A 23956-nucleotide genomic window follows, 5' to 3' on the forward strand; every position below is an offset into this window, starting at 1 on the left:
TTTTGCTACCGGTTCTCCGAACCATCCGCTGCCATCACTACCGGATTGGGCGATCCGGTCCGAACCGGGAGCATTTTACCACTGGCATAATTCATATAAGTTATGGCATTTATTTTATTTCTTCCTCCAAGCCTTGAGCATTTATGTTGCATTTCGAACATATTATGGCTGATGAAGTGAACAGTTATCTCTGATACCCTTTCAATCAGGGGTGGTATTGACCTACCTTTGCTACCGGTTTTCAAATGTGAGCTCACACATGACACCTCTGCACATGCGCGGGGCCTTCTGCACATGCACAGAGTGTCAAAAATGGGATGTGATGACATCCGGGCAGGTGGGCGGAGCCGGATAGAACCGGCTGAATAGCACCACTTCTTTCAACCTTTTCCCATCAGATTATCTGATTAAGTCGAATAATTGATTAAGTCAAAAGGGAAAGCTGCCTTCTCTTCTTCCCATTTCAGAATTAACACCAGCTTGTAGCTGAAGATTGCATTCATTCCTCTTACAACAGGGGTGTCAAACTCAATTTCATTGAGGCTGCATCAGGGTTCTGTTTGACCTGGGAGGGCCAGGGTGGGCGTGGCCAGGATGGACATGGCCAACATGATGTCTCTCGTGTCGAGGGGGTGCCTGTGGCGGCCTGAGTACTCTGCCAGCAAAAACAGGCTCCCGAGCTTCATTTTCGGCTGCAACAGCATTCTGCAACCCTCTGCCAGTGAAAACGGAGCTTGCGAGGTCCTTCGCTGTTTCCAGGGAGGCCCCGCAGGCCAGATGTAAGCAATCCGCAAGCCAGATCCAGCTCCTGGGCCTAGAGTTTGACACCCCCCATCTTACAAGATAGGGGCATCTGAATTACTTCCCCTAACAAACAGGAATCAGAAGTATAAAACGGTATATTTAAATTGAAACTAGGTTTAAAATTCAGTATGACATAAAATACAAACAGTCTTGTACAACCCTAGACAGCTCCTTTTCATTGGATTTCTGGACCAGCAACTCAGCAACTTTCAGATGTGTGGACTTTAACTCCCCAGCCAGAAATCTTAAGAGTTGAATTTCACCCATCTTAAAATTTTGAGAAACGCTATCCTAGACAGTCTCTGGAAACCCCAAAGATCAGTACTATTCACTTAAAAAGTCATATTTAGAGATAACAAGATACCTAATCTTAACTAGAAGGCTATGTTTATGTTTATTAAGATAATTTTATTTGGGCTGCAAAATCTTCAGAACCACTAAGTGGCAGTATTAAAAAAAAAAAAGTAACTCCTTGCTGCCATCTAGTGGTTATGTGAATTTAAGAGAAAAATATTTATACCCCAGTGCACTTAATATGTGTTATTGGGAAAATATTATTTCTCAATATTATTACTTCCAAGTTCCCAAGCTCATCTTATTGGACTTATATTTGATTCAACCTGATAAATTTCTTAGAGCATAATTAATATAATTATAATTAATAATACCAATACCAATAACTAACAACAATACAAGAATAATGCATTTTTTTGCTCTCTGCTGCTATTAGCAATAATTTGAATTGAGATACTATTATGATTCTGTCTGAAAAGAAAATGACTTTGGGTTACTTTAGATTTTTAGAGTTATATTCGCTAGCTGATCCTTAATCTATATTAATACTTAAATTAATTTCTCACAAGTCCTAAGAAAAAAAAGATTTATAAGTTCAGTTATTTATCTCCACAGGCCCATTAACAGAATTAATATGCACATTTAATAATTACTACCCAGGACCTAAAAACTGACTATATTATATTACTGATTATGCTCATCATTCTAGTTTGGAAACCTTTAATTGTTTTCTATTATTTCTAACATATATTCTAATTAGTTTAATGGTTAGTAATGCAAAGTAAAAAATGAGCATTGCTTCCTCAATCATTTACGAGTTCAAAACGCAGAGGGGAAAAAGGTAATTAAGGAAGGATATGAATAGAAAGCTTTATTCAACAGCTTTATTCTATGGGATGCAACCGTTATTTCTACTTGGCAGAATTATTATTTTTTTCTGCAACCTAAGCAATTGCAAAGCAAAATGGCATCAGTCATATGCTAGAAGCAAACAGAAGTCCACTGTTCCTCAGGGCACAGACTGAAGCTGTTGGAGCCAAGGCTGAAAAGATTAAAAGCATCTACAGGGAGGCAAACAACAATATGTGATGAGGTCATCATGCAAATGCCACAATATACATTTACACCAGATGTGAAAGCAACACCCATGATGACGATCTCACCCTGTGTGTGAAGCTGATTGAAATCACAGCAGTTTGTTCTTGGGGTTCTATCTTTCAAATGTGAAAGAATAGGGAAGGAGAGGGTTTTCTCTCTCTGCTGAGTAATGCTAGTTATGATGAGAGCCAGTTTGGAATAGTGGTTAAGGCACCAGTCTAGAAATCAGGGTACTGTGAATCTAGTCCCATCTTAGGTATGATTACTTTGGGCCAATCATCAGTAGATTGTGAGTTCTAGCCCCGCCTTAGGCATGAAGACTGGATGACTTTGGGCCTATCATCAGTAGATTATGAGCTCTAGCCCCACTTTAGGCATGAAAGCCAGCTGGATAACTTTGGGCCAATCATCAGTAGACTATGAGTTCTAGCCCCGCCTTAGGCATGAAAGCCAGCTGGATGACTTTGAGCCAATCATCAGTAGACTATGAGTTCTAGTCCTGCCTTAGGCATGAAAGCCAGTGGGTGTCGAGCCCCAGACCCGGGCTCGACACACACCTAGGGGAGAGTGGACAGAAGTGTCTGAAGCCGATGGTGGTGGGAGGAACGGCATGGCAGTGACACGGGAGAGGCATTCAGATGGCAGCAATCCCAGTGGGTGTCTCAGCAACAGCATGAGGGCAATCCCAGTGTGTCTCTCAGGTACCGGCGGATGATGTCATGGCTGCCCAGCGTGAATTGAGTACCTGTGCAGGGCAGGCCATTTAAACCACCACCGTACAGCTGTGAGGGGGAGGACTTTGAGCGCTGGATGGTGGTTTGCTGGGGGTGTGTGTGGCTTTACTGCATTGTTAAAAGGGCGCTGAGAAGCAGAAGCTCTCAGTGCTGACTTTACATCACTTTGTGGCTTGGACTGCACTGAGACCGGGTTTGTAGCTGCAATAAAGCTCTGCATCACTGGAGTTGGATACTGGCTTCTTTGTGTACCAGCACAAGCCTGGCTTAGCCAGGGCAAGAGCTGAGTTACTTTGGGCAAATCATCTGTAGACTATGAGTTCTAGTCCTGCCTTAGGCATGAAAGCCAGCTGGATAGTGGTGGGTTTCAATCGGTGTTACCACCAGTTCGCTTCACACACACGCTTTGTGCATGATCTGTTAATCTGTATCTGTATCTTTGTAATAACACTTACCGGAATGTGGTTTCTGGAGGCAGGTCCTCAATTACATATGTTGTGACTTTACCCACTGACAAAATACTATCTCCCAGTTCGATATTGTAAGATACAATCTCAGACCCATTATTGCACGGTTCCTCCCAGTTCAATACGAGGCATACAACAGGCATTGGACAGGCATCCAGGTGCTCATCCTCTGATACATAGAGGATGGTCACAGCCTCAGGAACAGCCGCTGGGGCTCTGCAGGATACCAGGTCACTGTATGATCCTGCTCCTGCCTGGTTGATTGCCTGAAAAACAAATAGAGGTTGGATTTCATTATTCCATAAACTAGTGACATAGTTGGAAGTCAGAGCTATAGAGAGACAAAGATCTAGATCAGAAGTCAGCAACCCGTGGCTCTGGAGCCACATGTGGCTCTTTCATCCCTCTGCTGCAGCTCTCTGTCACCTGTTGTTGGCTCCACAATTTGATAGAGCTTTCGGTTAGGACAGGTAGAGGAAAAAGGAAGCTGCACTAGGAGGAGACTATGGTGGGGGAACCGGACTTCCTGTCAGCAGAGAAAAAAGGACACTGTGCTAGGAAGAGACTCTATGATGGGGGAACAAGACTTCTGGTCAGCTCCAGAATTGAATGGGGGGCTTTTGGTTAGGACCTTTGTTGCTCTTCAAGTGTTTAAGGCTGCCGACCCCTGATTTCTAGATCAAGGGTCCCCAACCTCTGGGTCGTGGCTCACTACCGGACCATGGCTTATTCGCAATGAGGCTGTGTGAACGGCAGTCCAATTACTCACTGGAATGAAAGCTCCTTGCAACTATTCCCTAACTCTGCTTTGTTTCTCCAGAAATGTCACCTTTTACAGTAAGTCCCAAAGGTGCATTTTTTCTAGAGGCAACTGGACTTTCTGGTTTTTCTTTGAAGACATTTCACTTCTCATCCAAGAAGCGCCTTCAGCTCTGACTGGATGGTGGGGAATGGAAGGATGTATACTACTTGCAGACAGCTGGCCATTTGCATTCTTTTAGAGAGTCACTGAGGCCACCAGAAGGTTTATCTGTGTTGTCAGGGTCACCTGAGTGGTGCAAATTGGTGTGGAGCCTTCTTGGAACTGTTGAAAGGGCTGTGTTGTAGACTGGAGATAGATGATGTCATATCCTTCCCCCTCTGTTGAGAGAGGGCTGTTCAATTTTGACATAAATGGCCTCTTTAACCCGTTTTTCAAACCAGTGAACCTCTCTGTCCAAAATATGGACTTTGTCATCTTCAAAAGAGTGGCCTGTGTCTTTTAAATGCAAATGGACTTCTGAATCTAGACCTGATGTGCTTGTGTGATCACTCCGTGCAAGCACATTAGATTTCTGCCCAGCTGATGTGCAGCAATCCACTCTGCTGCACTTATCAGCTGGGCTAAAAAACAACAAATAAAGGTAGGTATAAAGCGAGGGCAGGTGGGAGGGCCCAGCTCACAGTCAGAGAGAACCAGTTCGCTGACGTCACATCATCATCACTACCGGATCGCCCGAACCGGGCTGAACCGGGAGCAACCCACCACTGAAATGGTTGTTTTGTTTTTCCAGTGTAGATCTCTGCATGTGGCTCACTGCTTTGTGCTGCCTATACCACGTTGCTCAGTTTCTGTCTGGGTGTTTTATCCTTGGGGTTGAACCCCCCCCCCATCATCCAGTCTGAACTGAAGAAGCATCTTTGAAGAAGCGAAATGTCTTCAAAGAAAAAAACCAGAAAGTCCAGTTGCCTTTTGAAAAAACACCTTTGGGAAAAACAGGACCTGGATGACTGAGAATCTCCATAGTCTTTTACAGTAAGGTTGATGAGGAAAGCGGGAACTTATACCCTCATCTTGATTTATATCTAATCCTATGTAAATTGTCTTGACTTACCTGTAGTCTACAGAAATAATGCGCTGCGGCTGAGAGTTGGTGGATTTCAAAAGAGTTGGCTGTGCCAGTATACACCAGTTCTAAATTCCCCTTGTCTTCTCCCCACTCCAGTCTGTATTCTGAGATGTCAGCACCAAAACTCTCAGGACTCTGCAAAAGAAACAGAAGTTTGCGTCGTATTTGGGCCCCCAAGAGATGCTCTTCTATCTTTTCTGCTTTATATATGGCTACCTGTGGCACTCCGGATACGTTTCAAGGTGCTGGTGCTCATCTATAAAGCCCTTCATGGCTTAGGCCCGGGGTACTTGCAGGACCATCTCCAGCCGTTCTCCCATCGTCCTGTGCGCTCTCACAGAGTCGGTCTCCTCAGGGTGCCGTCGGCCAAACAATGTCGGCTGACGACCCCCAGGGGGAGGGCGTTCTCTGTGGGAGCCCCGACCCTCTGGAATGGATTGCCCACTGAGCTCAGGACAGCCCCCGACCTCCTTTCCTTCCGTCGCGAGCTGAAGACGTGGCTCTTCCGCCAATTAAACTGATCCGTTTGGGGGTACACTGGTATAATTTTAAATCATTTTTTAATTGGGTTACTGATTTTAATTTGGTATTGTATTGTGATTTGTATTGAAGTTGTCATTTTGTAAGCCGCCTTGAGTCCCTAGGGAGAAAGGCGGCATATAAATCGCAATAAAATAAAATAAATAAATAAATAAATAAATAAATATAGAAAACTGGCCAATCCATATCTGAGTCACATATAGCCCATCAAGGCCTCCTCTTTAATTCAGAGGTCAACTGTCAAGAGAAGAAATCTCAAAGGGAAGAAATTCAGTAGGAGAAGCAGAAGTCTAACTAACCGCGGTCAATTTATTGAATTGTGTAAATCAATCTGGATTGGTTGAGAGGATCTTTCATAAAGAGAGGTTGCCATTGGGATCTTTTGAAGGCACCAGTTTGAGCAAAAGTGATAAAAGGAAACTTAGTGCTTATCGGCTATGTTGCTTAGTAAATGGAGCAGTTAAAATATGCATTCTGCGAATCAACTCTTACAGCCAGTCATCGACTTACAGCCCAATGTTTGAAGTTATGATCGAGCCAGAAAGGGCACTTATGACCCATATTCAATGAACCTGAGCTTCATTTTGGGCTAAAAGTTCTACAAAACCAGCATGAATAGCTTTGGTCTTGTAAATGCTCAGGATTCCCCCCCCATGTATATGTATACATTTGAACTAGACTGTGATGTTTTTTTTGTGTCGTATATGTATGTATATGTGGGTATATGCATAATGGTTACCTTTTAAGAGCTGAATGCAACAAAATTTCATGTTAATATATTCTGATTAGTGTACATTAAAGTGACAATAAAGTTCTGTTCTAGTCTAGTTGTCTTCAAAACTGTCAAAATCAATTTATGACCCTAATTACTCAATGGGATGGAGATATGATATTACTTGTGATTCATGAACAATTTGTATGGAGTTGTAAACCATACATGGATGAAAAAAGATCATTCTTTATTGCAATATTTGGGTAAAACTCTCTCTCTCTCTCTCTCTCAAATAAAGGGAAAAATTACATCTTTTCTTAATTTGAAAGATAGTCAAAATATGGGAATTGATCATTGCAATACAGGTAGCATTGACTTACAACCATTCATTTAATTCGAAGTCACAACAGGACTGAAAACAGTGACTTATGACCATTTTTTCACACAATCCTTGCAGCATCCCCATGGTCACATGATCAAAATCCAGAAGCATGGAGATTGGCTCATATTTATGACGGTTGCCGTGTCCTGGAGTCATGTGATCACAAAAGGTCACTTTTGTGACCTTCTGACCAGCCAAATCAATGGTCAGGAAGCCAGATTCACTTAACAACCGGGTTACTAACTTATCAACTTCAGTGATTCACTTCACAACTGAGGCAAGAAATGGGGCAGGATTCACTTAACTGTCTTGCTTAGCAATGGAAATTTTGGGCTCAATTGTGGTTGTAAGTTGAGGACCATCTGTAAGTACAATGGATAACTGAAGGTAATGATTCCATCAATTCATTTTCTCTCTCTGTAGGGAGCCCTAATCACAGTTAATTTGAATGGAGGATTGACAGAAGTCCAAAGAACCACGGTTGCAGGAACTGGGTATGTCTAGTTTAATGAAAAGAAGGACTAGGGGAGACATGATAGCAGTGTTCCAATATCTCAGGGGCTGCCACAAAGAAGAGGGAGTCCAGCTATTCTCCAAAGCACCTGAGGGCAAGACAAGGAAATCAGGGGTGAAATCCAGCAGGTTCTGACAGGTTCTGGAGAACCAGTAGTGGAAATTTTGAGTAGTTCAGAGAACCGGCAAATACCACCTCTGGCTGGTCCCAAAGTGGGATTGTGGGAAGTGGGAATGGAGATTTTGCAATATCCTTCTCCCAGGAGTGGGGATTTTGCAGTATCCTTCCCCTGCCACGCCCACCAAGCCACACATGCCCACCAAGCTACACCCACAGAACCAGTAGTAAAAAAAATTGGATTTCACCACTGGTAGAAACTAATCAAGGAGAGAAGCAACTTAGAACTAAGGAGAAATTTCCTGACAGTTAGAACAATTAATTAAACTTGCCTCCAGAAGTTGTCAATGCTCCAACAATGGAAGTTTTTAAGAAGAGATTGGATAACCATTTGTCTGAAGTGGTGTAAGGTTTCCTGTCTAAGCAGGGGGTTGGACTAGAAGACCTCCAAGATCCCTTCCAAGTCTATTATTCTAAATTCTTACCTCCCAGCTCACAAGTACACTTGAATCTGAAAGGAAGGTAAGGCAAGGTGCTTTACACTGCCCTGGAGGTCCAGCCACCGTGGTGATTTTTGCAGCTTCAGAATAGGTCCCATACTAAAGGAAAAACAGGAAAACTCAAGCACACATTGCATATAGTAGAAGGATTTAGGAGATTACAATATAATAATATGTTCTTCTCCACCTTGACTTTCTTCAGATGGACTGTGAATTGTGGTCCATCGATCAAGAAGTCTATAGGAATGTATATATTATAAATAAATACGTATTTATTTGATTCTAGATTAGGGGGAAAAGCCCATTGTAAAAACCACCCAAAACATTCACATAGAGGACTCAACATGGTCTGTTTCCAAATATTTTCCTAATAAAAACAGTTCTGTAATTCTAAAATTTCAGACATACAAATCTCCCCTCTTCTATTTCAACATTTCAGCACTTGGGCTAGTTTTCCATTAAAATGGAAGATGTTCCATTCCTTTCACGGTGGATATTCCTCAAATTGAACTATTTTCTTCAGAATTCATTCCTCCACAGATAGGATGATTGCCAGCATTCATGATGGCCCCCTTTATAATTGCAGGCAAATTAACACTGATTGTCAATTATGTAAGATTGGAGAAGCCAAACTTTTTTAAGGAGGAGAGTTCCCAAAGGACCCTCTTCAAATATTGTTTAGCTTTTAGAGGCAATATTTTGGAGTGGAGCTTTCTTACCCCTCCATCATTCAAAGCCCTCACTCTGAACTGGTACGTTGTTCCAGGCAGAAGATTGCTGACAGTACATTCAAGGTCTGGGCCATGATAGACCTCCGAGGCTACCTCTTCAGGTCCTGTCATTTCTACGCTGTATGCTGAGATATGACTGCTACTTTCTGATACAGGGGGAGCATCTGGAAAGAGACAATTAATATAATTGTAACGAAGCTGGTACTATCACTTAGCCAAAATTACTTTCTCTTAACCATCCATTTTCTAAATTGTGGGAGGTCCAACACTGGAGGTTTTTAAGAAGAGATTAGACAGGCATTTATCTGAAATAGTATAGGGCAGTGATGGCTAACCTTTTTGTCGTTGCGTGTTGAAAGTGTGTGAGTGCGCCAGCGTGCCTGCACCCATAATGCAATGTGCATGTGACCCCCCCCACACCCTGCCTCCCGTGCATACATGCGCAACCCCCCCACGCTCCTCCTGCCCCTCCATGCATGTGCACCACCTCAGGGCCCATTTTGAGCCTAGCAGGCATCCCTGCAGCCTCCTGGGACCAAACTTGGGCCAGGGCAACCCCTGCCCCCTGCGCATACACGTTGACCCCCCCACCCCTGGGCATGCGCACACATTTCTCGCATGTGCCCCACGTGCGAGGCAGAGTCCCGAAAATCAGCTGGCTGGTGGGAAATGCACACTCATACGGGGTGGAGCTGAGCTGGGTGACAGCTCGTGTGCCTGTAAAGAGGGCTCTGCATGCCACCTGTGACACAAGTGCCATAGGTTCACCATCACAGGTATAGGGTTTCCTGCTTGAGCAGGACTAGAAGACTCCAAGGTCCCTTCCAACTCTGTTATTCTTCTACCTTTGGCATTGACAAAATCACTATCAATCAACTGCAAAAGATAGCTTTACCTAGAACAGCTTACATCCTTGACTTTCATATATAAATTTTGAAGATTTATTTATTCAGCGTATGGCATATCATACACGGACTAGCAATATATATTAACATTTCACCTAGATTAGCAAAACACAATAAAATATAAATGTTAAAAAGTTCTATGTTCAAATACCAATATCTAGTCAAGCTAAACATTGAAGCGCAGCGGTGTTTATTTAAAAAAAAAATCAGATACTGGACCAGTGATATGACCTCAGCTTACAACCGATCATGATGTGATCTGCAGTTTGACGTGGGGCCCTGAAGTCACACTGAGGGGACAATACTACGCCCCATTGAAGAAGGAAATGAATTTCAAATCCTGATAACTTACCCCATTGCAATTGTATTTCTTTATGCTTTGGTTTTCCAAGCACTCCGGGTGGTTGACACTGGTCTGGAGCAATGCTTAGCGTACGAACAAGTAAACTTTCAGAACACTAGAAAAAAACAAAAAAATACGTAAGATATAAAGCTATTTAGTCTAGTCCAAAATCATTTATTCTAAATTCACAATAGCTATAGTCTATTTTACTTCAGCTACAGGCACCTTATAGGTCAGTGATGACTAACCTTTTTGCTGTTGCGTGCCAAAAGCGGGGGTCGCATGGAGGGGGGGTTGCACGCGTGCATGCCCACGCCCATAATTCAATGTCCACCCTGAGCCTGCGCATGCGCACGTGACCCCTCGCGCTCCCCCCACTTTTGGCAAGCGATGGCAAAAAGGTTACCGGTAGGCCCGTTTTTTACCCTCCCCAGGCTCCAGAGGCTTTCTTGGAGCCTGGGGAGGGCGAAAACAGCCTTCCCCACCCCCCAGATGCCCTCTGGATGGTGCAAATGGCCAGAAGGCCCAAAAATCAGCTGGCCGGTATGCGCATGTGCGCTGGAACTGAGCTAGGGCAACGCTCGCGTGCCCACAGATATGGTTCCATGTGCCACCTGTGGTTCGCCATTATGGTTATAGGCTTTACCCATGGTTAATTTAACCTTGATTCATCCAATTAATCCAATTTTCTCTAAATTGTGAACGAGCCACAAAGGACAACTTCGCACCATTCAACTATGCTAAAATGGGGTTGGATAACTTGTAGTTCAGTGTGTGCCTCTATGCAATTTTGCCTTCCCCATGGAGATACAAGCGTTTGGATTTGACAATCCAGAAAGAATGGAAAAATGAAAATGCACATCAGGAATAAAATATGCTTCAGGAAATTGACAGTACTTTAGGAAGCTAAAGTGTCTAACTGTTCACTCAACTTCTCTAGCAAATGGGTACCATATTTTTAAAAAGATCAAACAATGTGTATGGGTTGATATAGATCAGAATTTGAGACCATCTGAAACTCAGTCTGAAATTTTGTTAGTGAACTTTAAGGGACAAATTATAGCACAGCCTTGTGGAAAATATAACAATGTTTTCAGAGGAACCTTCTGTTATTAATACCAAATTACTACTAGGTTAGCCTTCCTCTCTTTATGTAACCTTAATCATGGCTGAAACCACCATTGCTAAGCAACCCAGTCACATGAGATTGTCCTTTACAATCGCGTTGCTTAGCAATGGACACCCCAGTCCCAATTATTGTCATTAAGCAAAGATTACCTGCAACACAACACAGCATAAAATAGCAGCTGAAAATATACACCTCACCGTTGGCATAACCATTTGAGGTGTGACACTATGCAAACTACATTCAAAACTTTACAGAAAACTATACAAGGTAACAGGTTCATGACCAAGAACACTTAACTACTTAACAACAACAACAAAACAACAACAAATCAGTTCTACAAAAGTTGGAAAATATGGCAGAATGGACAGAAAGAAAATGGTACCCTTTGCTGTTCATTTTGTTCTTACCTGGCTGTGTCCACCAGTGCTAATACAGCATGCCCGGAGCTTGTACGAAGTGCCTGGCTTCAAGTATGCACACGTACATTCGGTAGCAGGTCCCCTATATGCAACTTCCCATTGATTTGCTGTAAGGTTAATTGGACTCGCTTAGGCAACTGATAAACTGCTGTTAACATCCTATCTAGATTTCATTTCAGTCCCTGCCTTTGCAGTGATTTGTAGCAATAACTCAGGGGGTGAAATGCTCCCAGTTCGGACCTGATCGGGTGATCTGGTAGCGATTGTGGCAGGTGGTTCGGAGAACCGGTAGCGATGGCGCCTGGATGTTTTTACTTCCTAGTTTTAACCATGAAGTAATGTGTTTTTTACCCTCTGCACATGCGCACAGCGCGTGCACTTCCGAACCGGTAAGGAAGGTAAGTAGATTTTACCCCTGCAATAACTCCTTTATGGGAAGAAACTGGCCTATGATCTTTTCAATCAGATTTTTCCCATTCAATCAGACCCAGAGGTAGGTGGCACATGAATTAACAACCAGTTAATCAAACCGAAAATGTGAGTGTGTGCGGCCTTCTGCTTGCACGCATGTGCACGTCTTAAAAACAGGACGGCATAGCGCCGGGGTGGATGGGTCTGCAGGTCACAACTACCGGTTTGCCCGAATTGGTCCGAACTGGCTGAATCCCACCCGTGATCAGGCCCTTTCATTAGTTGAAAGCTGGATTAGAGAGGTAGAGTTTTGCTTAATTGCTAGATTTGTATTTGCTTTAAAAAAGAAGGCACCATTCTGGTTTTGGCGAGACCAAGTTTTCAATTAATTAGAAAAGTTGACCCAAAACTCCCCAACTTAATCTAAATAAAAATGAATCCTATTTTGAAAATAACTCAACATTGCTAATGATAATTTTCAGTTTGCAAAGGAAAGCTGGATAGACATATAAGTAAATATATCTGTTTGCAATTCTATGTTGCAATTTGTAAAAACAAACAAACTTAGATTTGCCTGGAATTTTATTAGTCCTATATAATCTTAATAGGCAACTATAATTAAACATTACAGCTCAGAAAGTAATATTAACCTTTTAAAAATTGGTTACTACATCTGGACTACAGATTTCCGTTTTGATTAATTTACCATTTTTATTTAATGATACATTAATCAAACCCTTGAGGATGGTGAAGAATCACTACAGTCAAATAAATTCAACTTCCAGCTACTTGATATAAGGGTTTTGAGAGTAGTGACACTTTTCCTATCTGCAGTTATATTTTCTAATGAACATCATGACTAATTGAAGGAATCAGACTATTTATGAATCAAATTTACCTTCACAGCTTCCTTCTGAAACTTCTAACAGATAATTTAGGATTTCCGAACCACCGTTGTCCTGAGGAGGCTCTGTTAAAAAAAGAAAAAAAGGATTGGAGAGGAAAAGAAATAATAAGCAAGTTATAAAAATGGGAAAAATTATTTTTAGTGGTGATTAGATGCAGAATCTATCTTTTAGTCAGTTGGCAGATTACCTCCAATATGGTTGTTAGTCTATGTCCTTGTGTCCTTGTTTAATAATAATAATAATAATTTTATTTCTGTACAATTTTATTTCAATATATAGAAATTTTATTTCTATATATTGATGGGTTATAACTGCTAAAAGTTTATAAGTACCATGTTTCCCTGAAAATAAGCCCTAGCTTGATTTTTACATGTGTGCCTAATATGCCCTACCCCTAAAATACTCCTATTACAACCGTCTGGTTGTACAAGGTGGGTGAGGCACATGCAACCCACCGTCTGGTTGTATGAGGTGTGGTGAGGCACATGCATACAAATCAAGCTAGGGTGGGGGTGGAGCTGCCCCAAGTGCCCCATACTGCTTATCACCACAGCCAGGCCTCCCATGCCCCGACACCTGCTGCAACACTGCCTGATTTCTTCTACAGCTGCTTGCGGTCGGATGCCATATGGTGCATTACACCGGTTCTGCCCCTTTTGGCAGGACTGCAAATGGCGGCACTGGCACAATGCACCAGGTGGCATCTGGCTGTGAGCGGCTGCAGAAGAAGTTGGGCAGCAGTCCAACAGGTGTCAGGGCGTGGGAGGCCTGGCTGCGGTGGTCCTAAGATAAGCAGGTAAGACATCCCCCGAAAATAAGACCTAGTGCTTATTTTGGGGCCCAAAAGAAAGACCCAAAAGACCAGGTCTTATTTTCAGGGAAATACTCCATAGCTTTTTCAGCAGACCAATATATATATTTTTTAACATGAATACATCTACACTTGTTTAAATGAAGTCTTTCTTGCTGGTGTGCAGATAACAGAACCTTTTCCTTTTAAATGTTCCTTGTCACTTGTTTGTTTTGTCGTGTCTTGTATTTCGTTTCTGGAGCAACATTCATTTGTTATGTTGCTCCATCATTGCTAATGGTACATTCATAGGTTTGGTCTAGTGATAAAGGCACCTGACTTGAAAACAGGAGACTGTGAGTTCTAGTCCTGCCTTAGGTATGAAAGCCAGATGGATGACTTTTGGCCAATCATCAGTAGACTATGAGTTCTAGTCCCGCTTAGGCATGAAGAGCCGAGGTGGCATGGTGGTTAGAGTGCAGCACTGCAGGCTACTTCAGCTGACTGCTAGCTGCACTTCGGCAGTTCAAATCTCACCGGCTCAAGGTTGACTCAGCCTTCCATCTTTCCGAGGTGGGTAAAATGAGGACCCAGATTGTTGGAGGCAATATGCTGACTTTGTAAACCACTTAAAGAGGGCTGTAAAAGCACTATGAAGCGGCATATAAATCTAAGTGCTATTGCTATTGGTATGAAAGTCGACCGGATGACTTTGGGCCAATCATAAGTAGACTAGGAGTTTCAGTCCCGCCTTAGGCATAAAAGCTGGTTGGATGACTTTTGGCCAATCAGCAGGAATTTTTATTTCTGCCTTAGGCATGAAAACCAGCTGGGTGATTTTAGGCCAGTCATTCTCTCTCAATGCAACACACCCAGCAGAGTTGTTGTTATGGGGAAGATAAGAGAAGGAAGAAGTATTAGATATTATTTCCACCTTGAGTTATTTATAACAATAATAAACAGACTGAAAAAACTAACTAAATAAACAAGGCAGCATTTGCGCAACACAAGAGAAGCATTTTCTTTTCATTTCATTATCAGTTCAGTGAATCAATACTCCATGTCAATTCTCTGCAGGCATAAACTACATGTGTGGTTGGAAAGAGTGCAATATATTACAACAAAAAAGCACCAGCCATCTCTACAGCAATGCCATGCATGTTAAATCATTTCCTTCTTGTGCTTTTAAAATACAGAGATGTACTCTTACCCCATTTCACACTGAAGCCATGAGATGTTACTGGCCCTTTAACAATGGGTCTGGAGGGAGGCCCTGGTCTGTCTGGGCTTGTGGTACAGACCATGACATCACTAGGACTACTTTTCCCTTCTACATTGGAGACAATCAGCTGGAATAAAGAAAATCATGGTTTTTTTTGTGAGTCTGTCTACATGTTGCATTGCACAGTACATTTATCTGCCCAAGTGCTCTGTAAAGGTTTACCCAATGACATTTTCATCATTTTACCAACATAAATAAATAGTCACTGCAACTAGACTTTTCATTTAGAATCCACATCACTTCTCACATATTATTTCTATGTTTATTTGATTGTGGATACATGAGAATACGTTTCGCAGTAATTGGAGACTTTTTGCAAGTACAAATTTAGCAGTTCAGAGGAAAAAGAAATTAGGCTTCCCCCTTGTGGCACCTTGTTAAAATTGCACATAAAATTAAAATTGAACATTGAAAACATGTGGCATGAGATTGTTATTTAAAAGTAAACAAGGGACATACATTTCTGCATGCACTTCCTTGCGAGATAAAATGACGCTATTGTAACTTCGAACATTTACTACTAAATGAATGGTTGTAACTTGAGGATTATCTATAACCGCTTTCTAATAATAAACATGCATGATACGACAGTGTAAATTCTTGTGCTGCACAGGACAATGAAAATGAAAGTGAACGAGAAAGAGAAAGAAATTTACCCTGAATTTGTATTGTGTGCTTCTTTTAAGATTCTTCACAGTACAGGTTCGGTCTTCTCCAGTGTACCTTGGATGAAATGCATTATCCTAAAGGACAAATTAAGTTACCAGTTAAAGAGCAAAAAACCAGCAAGCAAAAATAAATTCAGGAATATCACTCGTAGCGTTATGCATCAAGTAATAATATACCACTCCAATTGGGACATGAAATATTTGTTCTTCTATTGTGGAATTTGCCATTATTTGCAAATTAACCTTCTCCCTTTGAATTTTGCAGAGAATGTTGCTATGTTCTGGATTACCTGTTGTTTGCCCCAGAACCTAATCTACATGACTATAATTATGAACTGAGAAGGAACTTTGGTCATCTGTTGTCAAATCATAGTACAGTACCTTACTATAGTTAAAAAATATATATACCGGTAGATAAAATCTTTTTTAAAAAAAATAATTTTCTATTGTTTACATTTATTAGTGCTTAATAAACATTGTGTTGTCTGGGTATTTAATTTTCTTAACAATACAGATTACATTCTTAATCTCCACCCCTTTCCCCCAACCACTGGTAAAATAAATTCCATGTTTGATAATATTCTGCATCTTCTTTCTGTTTTAATTTTCAATGTAAGTCTATCTATTTCTGCACAATCTAATATCTTCCTAATTATCTCTTCATCTTGCGGTGATTCTTCATTTTTCCAATATTGCGCGAATATAATCCTCGCTGCTTTTAAGACATGTAACATTAAATATATACTTTGCTTATCAAGTTTTTCTGGTGTTATACCTAATAAAAACAGTTCAGATTTAAAATCTACATGTTTCCCTTTCATCTTTTCTAACCACCTGTGTATCTTTGCCCAATTTTTTTTTTTTTTGCTTTAACACAAGTCACCACATATGATAAAATGTGCGCATTTTTTGGTTGCATTTCCAACATTTGCTAGACATATTTTTAAACATTTTAGCTAACCTAGCAGGTGGTAAATGCCATCTATAAAACATTTATATAAATTTTCTTTATAAGAAGTTGCCATTGTTAATTTATAGTTTCTTTCCCAGAAGTTTTGCTACTTCTCTAATTCTGTGTAATAACCAAAGTTTTTTTCCCATTGTACCATTGTGTCTTTTACTTGCTCGTCCTCCATTTTCCAATTTAGTAAGAAGTTATAGATTTTCTTAATTAGTTTTTCATCAGAGTTCAACAGTATCTGATCAAAGGGTGTTTGTCCTTTATAGAAGTCATACTTTTTCATATCTTTATCAATATCTAGATTGTATTTGCAGTTGAGGCCACCATGATAGTATAATACCCTGGTCTTCAAGCTCTTGCTTACATTTTAATTTCCCTTCGGTGTCGAGGATGTCTTTATATGTCAGAGTTAAAAACAGATGAAATCTTAAACAATTGAAATTTGAAGATTGGGAAGCATAAATGAAAGTTTGACATTTCCCAAATTTCTTACTTGAAATTTCTGGGCTGGTTTTTACCCTAAATCACTACCATTCAAAACAGAAAAACTGAATTTAAATCCCCATTGCATTCCTATTGTAATAATAGTTTCAAGAGCGCTTAATTTTTTAAAACTTTGTTAAAGTGGCTCCCTCTTGTGTCAAAAAGAAAAAAACACAACACACTTAGTATCACGTTACTCATGTTGAGGAATATTCTTCTTTTAGTAACATCCTATCTGTCCACCAGGTACGTGCTGATAAAACCCAGGAGCTTTGCCAAAGCAATAAAGTCAAGGTAGAACATTTTAGGGAGGGAGCAAAGTAATAGCTATGTAATATTCTTTATTTATGCATCAACAGTCTGGGCTGCTGTGCTAGCATGTATGGAAGTGAGACTGAAGTATGGCACTGCTCCCCAATGCAGGATAAAATGTTGGGGCAAGATGCCGACAATATATGTAAAACCAAGTTCTTGGATGGGTGTAGCAATTTCCCTTTGAGTGCCACTGGAAAAGTTGCCAAGAACAAATGTCTCATAGGAACCGCCTTGAGATGGACAGATCAGGACCTCTTTATACACTCCGTCAGATATTTAAAACGCTTTTTAGATATTTAAGAACTTCTATGATTCATTTATTGCAATAAGATGTTAGGATAGGATTGAAGTTGAGGGGAAAAAAATTCTTGGCTCTCTCACAGGAAATTGAGGCGATGACATTACATTCCCTTGAGTGCATTGATGTTACAGAACATTGATGTTACAGCATTGATGTTGAGTGCATTAAGATTGTGACACAGGAGATTATGTCACAATCTCAACAGGAACAAAGTTAATCGGCGCAAACTCAAAAGAAACAAAGTTAATCGGCTGCCCATACAAGAAAATATAGGGAAATTTAAAATCTCTGTTGGTACACAGAAAGGCCCAACAGTTGAGAGTCGAGAATGTTTAGATTTGGCTATTGGCTTAGCTGCATTTATGGATTTAGAGCAGAGATGGGGAATTATGTCCCCTTTATGACATGCTGGCTCAGGAATTCTGGGAGTTAAGGTCATAAAAGGGACATAGTTCCCCACTCCTGATTTAGAGCATGGGACAGAATTATTATGACCGCCATGTAATGCTAATTTTCTATGAAGGCAAAGCAAAATGTGGGCCATAATAAAAGTGAGGGGGTCATTGGTGCTCTCTGAACTTGTTTGTTTTCTTGCAGATGTTTCATTACCCAAACTAGATAAGATGCACTGACAGTGAGAACAATTAATCAGTGGAAGGGCTTGCCTCCAGAAATTGTGAATGCTCCATCACTGGAGCATTTTAAGAAGAGACTGGACAACCATTTGTCTGAAATGCTATAGGGCAGTGATGGCTAACCTTTTTGCCATCGCGTGCCAAAAGTGGGGGGAGCGTGGGGGGTCATGCACACGTGTGCCCAACCCATAAAACGCCCTGCCCCTGCGCATGTGTGTGTGACCCCCCCATGCTTCCCCCGTTTTTGGCACGTGATGGCACGGTGGGCCTGGTGGGCCCATTTTTTTGCCCTCCCCAGGCTCCAGAGCCTTTCTAGGAGCCTGGGGAGGGTGAAAATGGCCTTCTCCACCACCTCGGAGGCCCTCTGGAGGCCGGAAATGACCTGTTTGGCGACTTCCAGTGGGCCCAGAAGGCCCGAAAATCTGCTAGCCGGCATGTTCATGTGCACCGGAGCTGAGCTTGCGTGCCCACCTATATGGCTCTGTGTGCCACCCGTGGCACGCGTTCCATAGGTTCGCCATCACGGGTCTAGGGTTTCCTGCATGAGCAGGGGGTTGGACTAGAAGATCCAAGATCCCTTCCAACTCCATTAGTTCTGTTCTTTATTTTGGATTTCGAAACTTACAGTATCTTCCTCTTGAATCTCCAAGGTGTAGGTAATCACTTCTTCTGGTGTGCAACCTTCTGCTTTATTCCATTGCAGTGTGATCCACGTTACCCCAGCACGGACCAGTCTTGGTGCTGAAGGGGTCTGAGGGATGTTTCCTGAAGTGTAGCATACAACTTCTTGGCTAAAGCCACTGTGGAATGGCAGGGGGGATATGGGGGAGAGAGAAAGGGTGCTCTTTAGTAGAAGTCTGGAATTACACCCAGTGGGTCTATTATTTTAATCGCCCATTCTTTGTTAGCTAGACACGTATTATCACCATCTTCATTTAATGGCCGCATAATCACTTGCGGGGTGGAGTCTGGGCAACTGAATGGAGCTAGCAGAGTGTTTACTGGATGGATGTCCTTGACACCAAAGCGGAGTTTTGTTCAGCAGATATGTTCTCATTGTGCCCAGAGAGATAAATATCTGCCTCTACCTAGTATCGAACTCACAGCCTCCTGATTGTGAGGTGAGAGCTCTACCTCTAGGCCACCGCACCACTCCTTGCTGAACATGTATTATGCGCATGCTAAATTCCATTCTCTGTCTGAAAAAGGAAGAACTTTGCGATTCATAACAGAAGCTTCTACATCTTTAAACCAGGATTACACTATTGATTCTCACAGCTACGCTTAACGGATTAAAGACAATATGGAGCAGCTCAGAAAACCTTCAATTCAGCATGGGGTGGTTTAACTTTGTATCCTGGTGATCAGGACCAGTTTTTTTTATCTCAGATCCAAAACACAGACATAACCCCATCTGTTGATCAATAGTGATTTCTAGATTCATATTCTAAATCTATATGTATATAAATGGCTGTGTGTTTGTGTGTGTGTGTGTGTGTGTGTGTGTGTGTTCCAGCATGACTCTGGAATGCCTCGAGCAATTTCAACCAAACTTGGTACACAGATGCCTTACTCTGGAAAAAAATACTGGGGGTGGGAATGGGGTAAGACACTCCTAACACCCCTCGGTGTGTGTGTGTGTGTGTGTGTGTGTGTGTGTGTGTGTTCCAGCATAACTGGAACGCCTGGGCCACTGAAATGAAAAGGAATGAATTATATCTATAGTGTCAAATCACAGTACTTTTGACAGTGATACTATGCATTTTGGATTCAAGTTCTGTTAAGATACAGACTGTTGTGCCTTAAAATGGCTTCTACTGTACAGCACAGTGGAGTTGCCATGGTGACGGCTTCCCAGTACTCCACAAGGGGGCTCCCTCTGGTAAGGGGGATTGGTTCTTTAAAAAAAAATAAAACCACCCTAGGCCCTCAGCTTCAATCAAAGAGGGCAAGTTGTCGGAGGAGGTGTCTGCTAATGCAGATAATCACCTCAAAGGCAGGATTGGGATAAATAAATACCCGGGCAATGCAGGGTTATCAGCTAGTGATTAGATAAAAGAGCTGGATATTGACAGCCTTTTTTTGCCTGACACTATTTCTGTCAAGATTTTGCTTTCCGCTATTTAAATACTTCCTGGAAGTTGGACTGAGTTGTGCTTCTCTTTGTAATCCAGGTTTATGCCTGTTTGATGCTCTTTGGTACTAGGTTTTGATGTGTATCCATTTGCATTTCTGCTTTATGCAAGCTAGTCCAAACTCTCTCTGAAATGGAAAAACCTCTCCCCTGAAACAACACTGAACGGCATCTGATTGGCCTCTGTGAGAAACAGGATGCTGGAATAAATGGGTCTTTTGTGTTCTCCAGCCAAACTTTTACTTCTCAGCTGAGTTTGGCCTTTAGAAACAGCTTGACTGATGGCTGAAGCATGTTATCAATCAGGCACCAGGACTTACCTTATGCCTATTTCATTCTGAGCTGCTAATCGGAATGTATAACCCACAGCAGGACACAGCTTTGTCACCTTGTAATGTTTTTGGTTCCCAAAGTAACATTCTCTGAAAACATTACTCCTTTTCCCCTGGAAGACAAAGGTGTGAATTCTATGAGCTTGCTCTTTCAATTTCTTTCTTTCTTTTTTTTTTCAAAGCAAAGAGCATTTTCTTCTGACTGGACGTAAACAGTTCATCATTTATTTACTCATCTTCGCAGTAAGATGCAGCCTTCCTAGACATTTCCACTCAACTACTAATCTCGCCTTTCTATCCTTTGCAACACTTTTTAGCCACAAGAATATCTTCGCGGCAGTTCTCTGAGGGCGAGGCAGGTGAACACGATGGAAAACAAAAACGATATCCAGATGCACAATGGGGTCATGAAAAAATTATCCAAAGGGGAGAGAACCAATCACTGTGAGGGGGTGTGGCCAAATTTTGTCAGGCCTGGAAGCCATCTTTTGTATTAGGCCTTCAGAGCCTCCCAGTTTCCCACAGTAGTAAACATGGCAGGTCTGAGGGCCTAATATGAAAGATGGCTTCTAGGCGTGACAAAATCATTTATCCAATTGTTTCTAAAGAATGAGGGAAGGAAATGTGGCAAGGGGTACCAGCATCTTGGCTTCAACAGGAAGGTGCCAGGCTCCAAAAACCAAGAAAGACATGCTTAGGTTCTTCTAAGTAATTTCCTTTATTGTTCCTCACCTATAGACAGAAATCTTGCCAACCTAAAACTAACCGCTTGCTCCATTCAACATCTACTGAGAACTACTAGAAAGGAACCATCTTAACTCTCTTTCTCTCACACAAACTCTGTAAACTTTGCTGTATTTTGTTCCTCTGGAATACATTCTCTCCCTCCATCACAAAAGGTGAAAAAATTCCCAGGAATCAGGAACAACGAGAAATCCCCACCAACGGGAAACTGCAACTCAAGAGGAAATGTTGCAAAACTATCTATCCTTTGAAATATCGGCGGATGCAATCAGAAATTAATTGATGCAGCTGTGGTCAAATTTTGACCTAAAGGGGCCGTTGGGTGACAATATCATGATAGTCCAATATTGCAAAAAACATTATGTCAGACACAATATTAGACACCATTAGAATGACAGTGGTGAGATTCCATTCTCCAGGCATAAACTCATGGCATCTTATGGTTATCTCAATTGTTGAACATGCATGTGGGAACTAGGGTCACCGAAGGATAAAGACTTAGATTCAAGGAAACTGGAGATGGTTTTGGTATCCTTTCACTCCATTTTTCCATTCTCTCTTGGTACTTTTGCAATTAGTCCTTCCAAGAAACATTAAGCAATATTTGTGGCCAGATTTTATTCGTTTAATAGTTTTCTCCCCGATTGCAACATTTTCCGCAACCACCAAAAGAATAGGGTTTGAAAGGAAATGTTATTCCTCCAATAAATCCCTTCTGACCTCTTGCATTGGACAATTAGGTCTATTGTCAAATTTAAGTGACCCACAACTTGTTCCAACAACAGGCTAACATTTTAGATGCAAAAGCATCTATAGAAACATTCTGAATAACCTTTGGGTGCTGCTGCTCACATTATTAAGATTCTACCATCCTTCACATATGCCTAGAAATTTGCTACCAAATTTGACATTTTCATGTTCCCGAGCTAAATTCAGATTGGAGCCATTTTAATGGTTTCACAAAGTGTCATATTTCGTACTCTGACTGCCAATGACACCAGAGGTTGGCTGACATTTCTAATTAATGTAGGCATTAATTGCTTGGAAACCTTCTCAAGCAAGCTGCAATTTTGGGCAAGAAGCAAAGGCAAAGGATCCATTTGACTTAGGGATTTCTTGAAATCCTAAACTATTTCTCATCCCCCCCCCCAAATTCATGTCCCACATAAACAGAATGCTTTTACAAAGGGTTGCCCCCTCTTTTCTATAGAGGAGAAGAAATACTAATGCTAATTTACCAAAGGTCAAGCAAATCCACTTGCCTAAGTTCCTAAATTTCACAATACTTATTATTGTCTTAAGGTCAGCAGCCCTGGGACAAGCCTACTCACTCTATCAAAATATATCAATTGTGCTTTGACACTGTTGGAGAAAAACAGAGCAATTCTGCAGAGTTTATACAAACGAAAGCATCTGTTGAAGAAACAAACTACTGTACTAATTCAATTCTCTCTCACATTTAGACTGCATGTTGCCTGGATATATTTCCTGGACAAGATTATCTATAATTATGTATACAAGATATATTTAGAATGATCAAGGAACTAGTTGTAAATGTGAGGGAAAAGGTGGTGGGTTGTTAAAAAAAAAGAAGAAGAAAGAAACTATTTAAGCATGCCTATTGACTCATACTTATGACCATAATTGAGCCCAACGTTTCTGTTGCTAAGTGAAACATTTATTAAGTGAATTTGTCCCATTTTACGACCTTTCTTGCCACCGTTGGTAAGTGAATCACTGCAATTGTCAAGGTAGCAACACAGTTGTTAAGTGAATCTGATTTCCTCATTGACTTTGCTTACAAGGAGGCCACAAAAGGTGACACTGCAACCATCATAAAGCTGCATTAGCCACCAAGAATCTGAATTTTGAACACATGACCATAGCGATACAGCTCTAAGGGTGACAAATGGTAATAAGCCGCTTTTTCATTGCTGAAACGGTCACTAAATGAATTGTAAGTCAAAGACCACCTGTGCATGTATACAACCAGAGCTATTTCTCTAGCTCAACTATCAGAGAAAGAGAGAAACTGAGAAAAGGGAAGGTGGGGGGAAAGAGATTTATAATCTGAATGCAGGATAAAATTACTGTAATTGTAATTAACTTTACAATAAACTTTATGTATATATATTAAAAACTTAATTTTAACTAATAAATTGAAAACTCTCCTTCCAAAACTATTTTTTTTCTTCCATCAAAAGTATCATCAGAAATTTTTCATATTTATTTATAAAATTTCAGTATATTCTTGTAGATGATGGATCAAGCACCTGCTTTTTCTTGTTTGTCCTTTTCTTTTAATGTAATAAATGAGTTGAAAAAAGATATGTAAAACCAGTTACAACTGCTGCATTGCCCCTTGTGGTCACCTAACTGGCATTTTCAACCGACTGCGGCATCCTGAAGCCATG

General features: G+C 41.2%; 1 protein-coding gene across 1 annotated transcript in view; it reads right to left on the reverse strand.

Moving 5' to 3' along the window:
* FNDC3B (fibronectin type III domain containing 3B) overlaps positions 1-23956 on the reverse strand; it is a 313226-nt gene that overhangs the window by 44482 nt on the left and 244788 nt on the right. The window contains exons 12-22 of the mRNA XM_070946542.1: positions 20787-20911; positions 18958-19132; positions 15626-15712; positions 14898-15036; positions 12888-12959; positions 11567-11685; positions 10040-10145; positions 8771-8946; positions 8037-8150; positions 5272-5421; positions 3386-3663 (exon numbers count right to left, since the gene is read on the reverse strand). Of these exons, the coding sequence (XP_070802643.1) occupies positions 3386-3663; positions 5272-5421; positions 8037-8150; positions 8771-8946; positions 10040-10145; positions 11567-11685; positions 12888-12959; positions 14898-15036; positions 15626-15712; positions 18958-19132; positions 20787-20911 (1541 nt within the window). The remainder of the gene's footprint in view (positions 1-3385; positions 3664-5271; positions 5422-8036; positions 8151-8770; positions 8947-10039; positions 10146-11566; positions 11686-12887; positions 12960-14897; positions 15037-15625; positions 15713-18957; positions 19133-20786; positions 20912-23956) is intronic.

Source organism: Pituophis catenifer, unplaced genomic scaffold, assembly GCF_029215685.1.
Source record: "Pituophis catenifer annectens isolate HBS135680 unplaced genomic scaffold, rPitCat1.0.hap2 SCAF_6, whole genome shotgun sequence".
NCBI classification, from domain to species: domain Eukaryota; kingdom Metazoa; phylum Chordata; class Lepidosauria; order Squamata; family Colubridae; genus Pituophis; species Pituophis catenifer.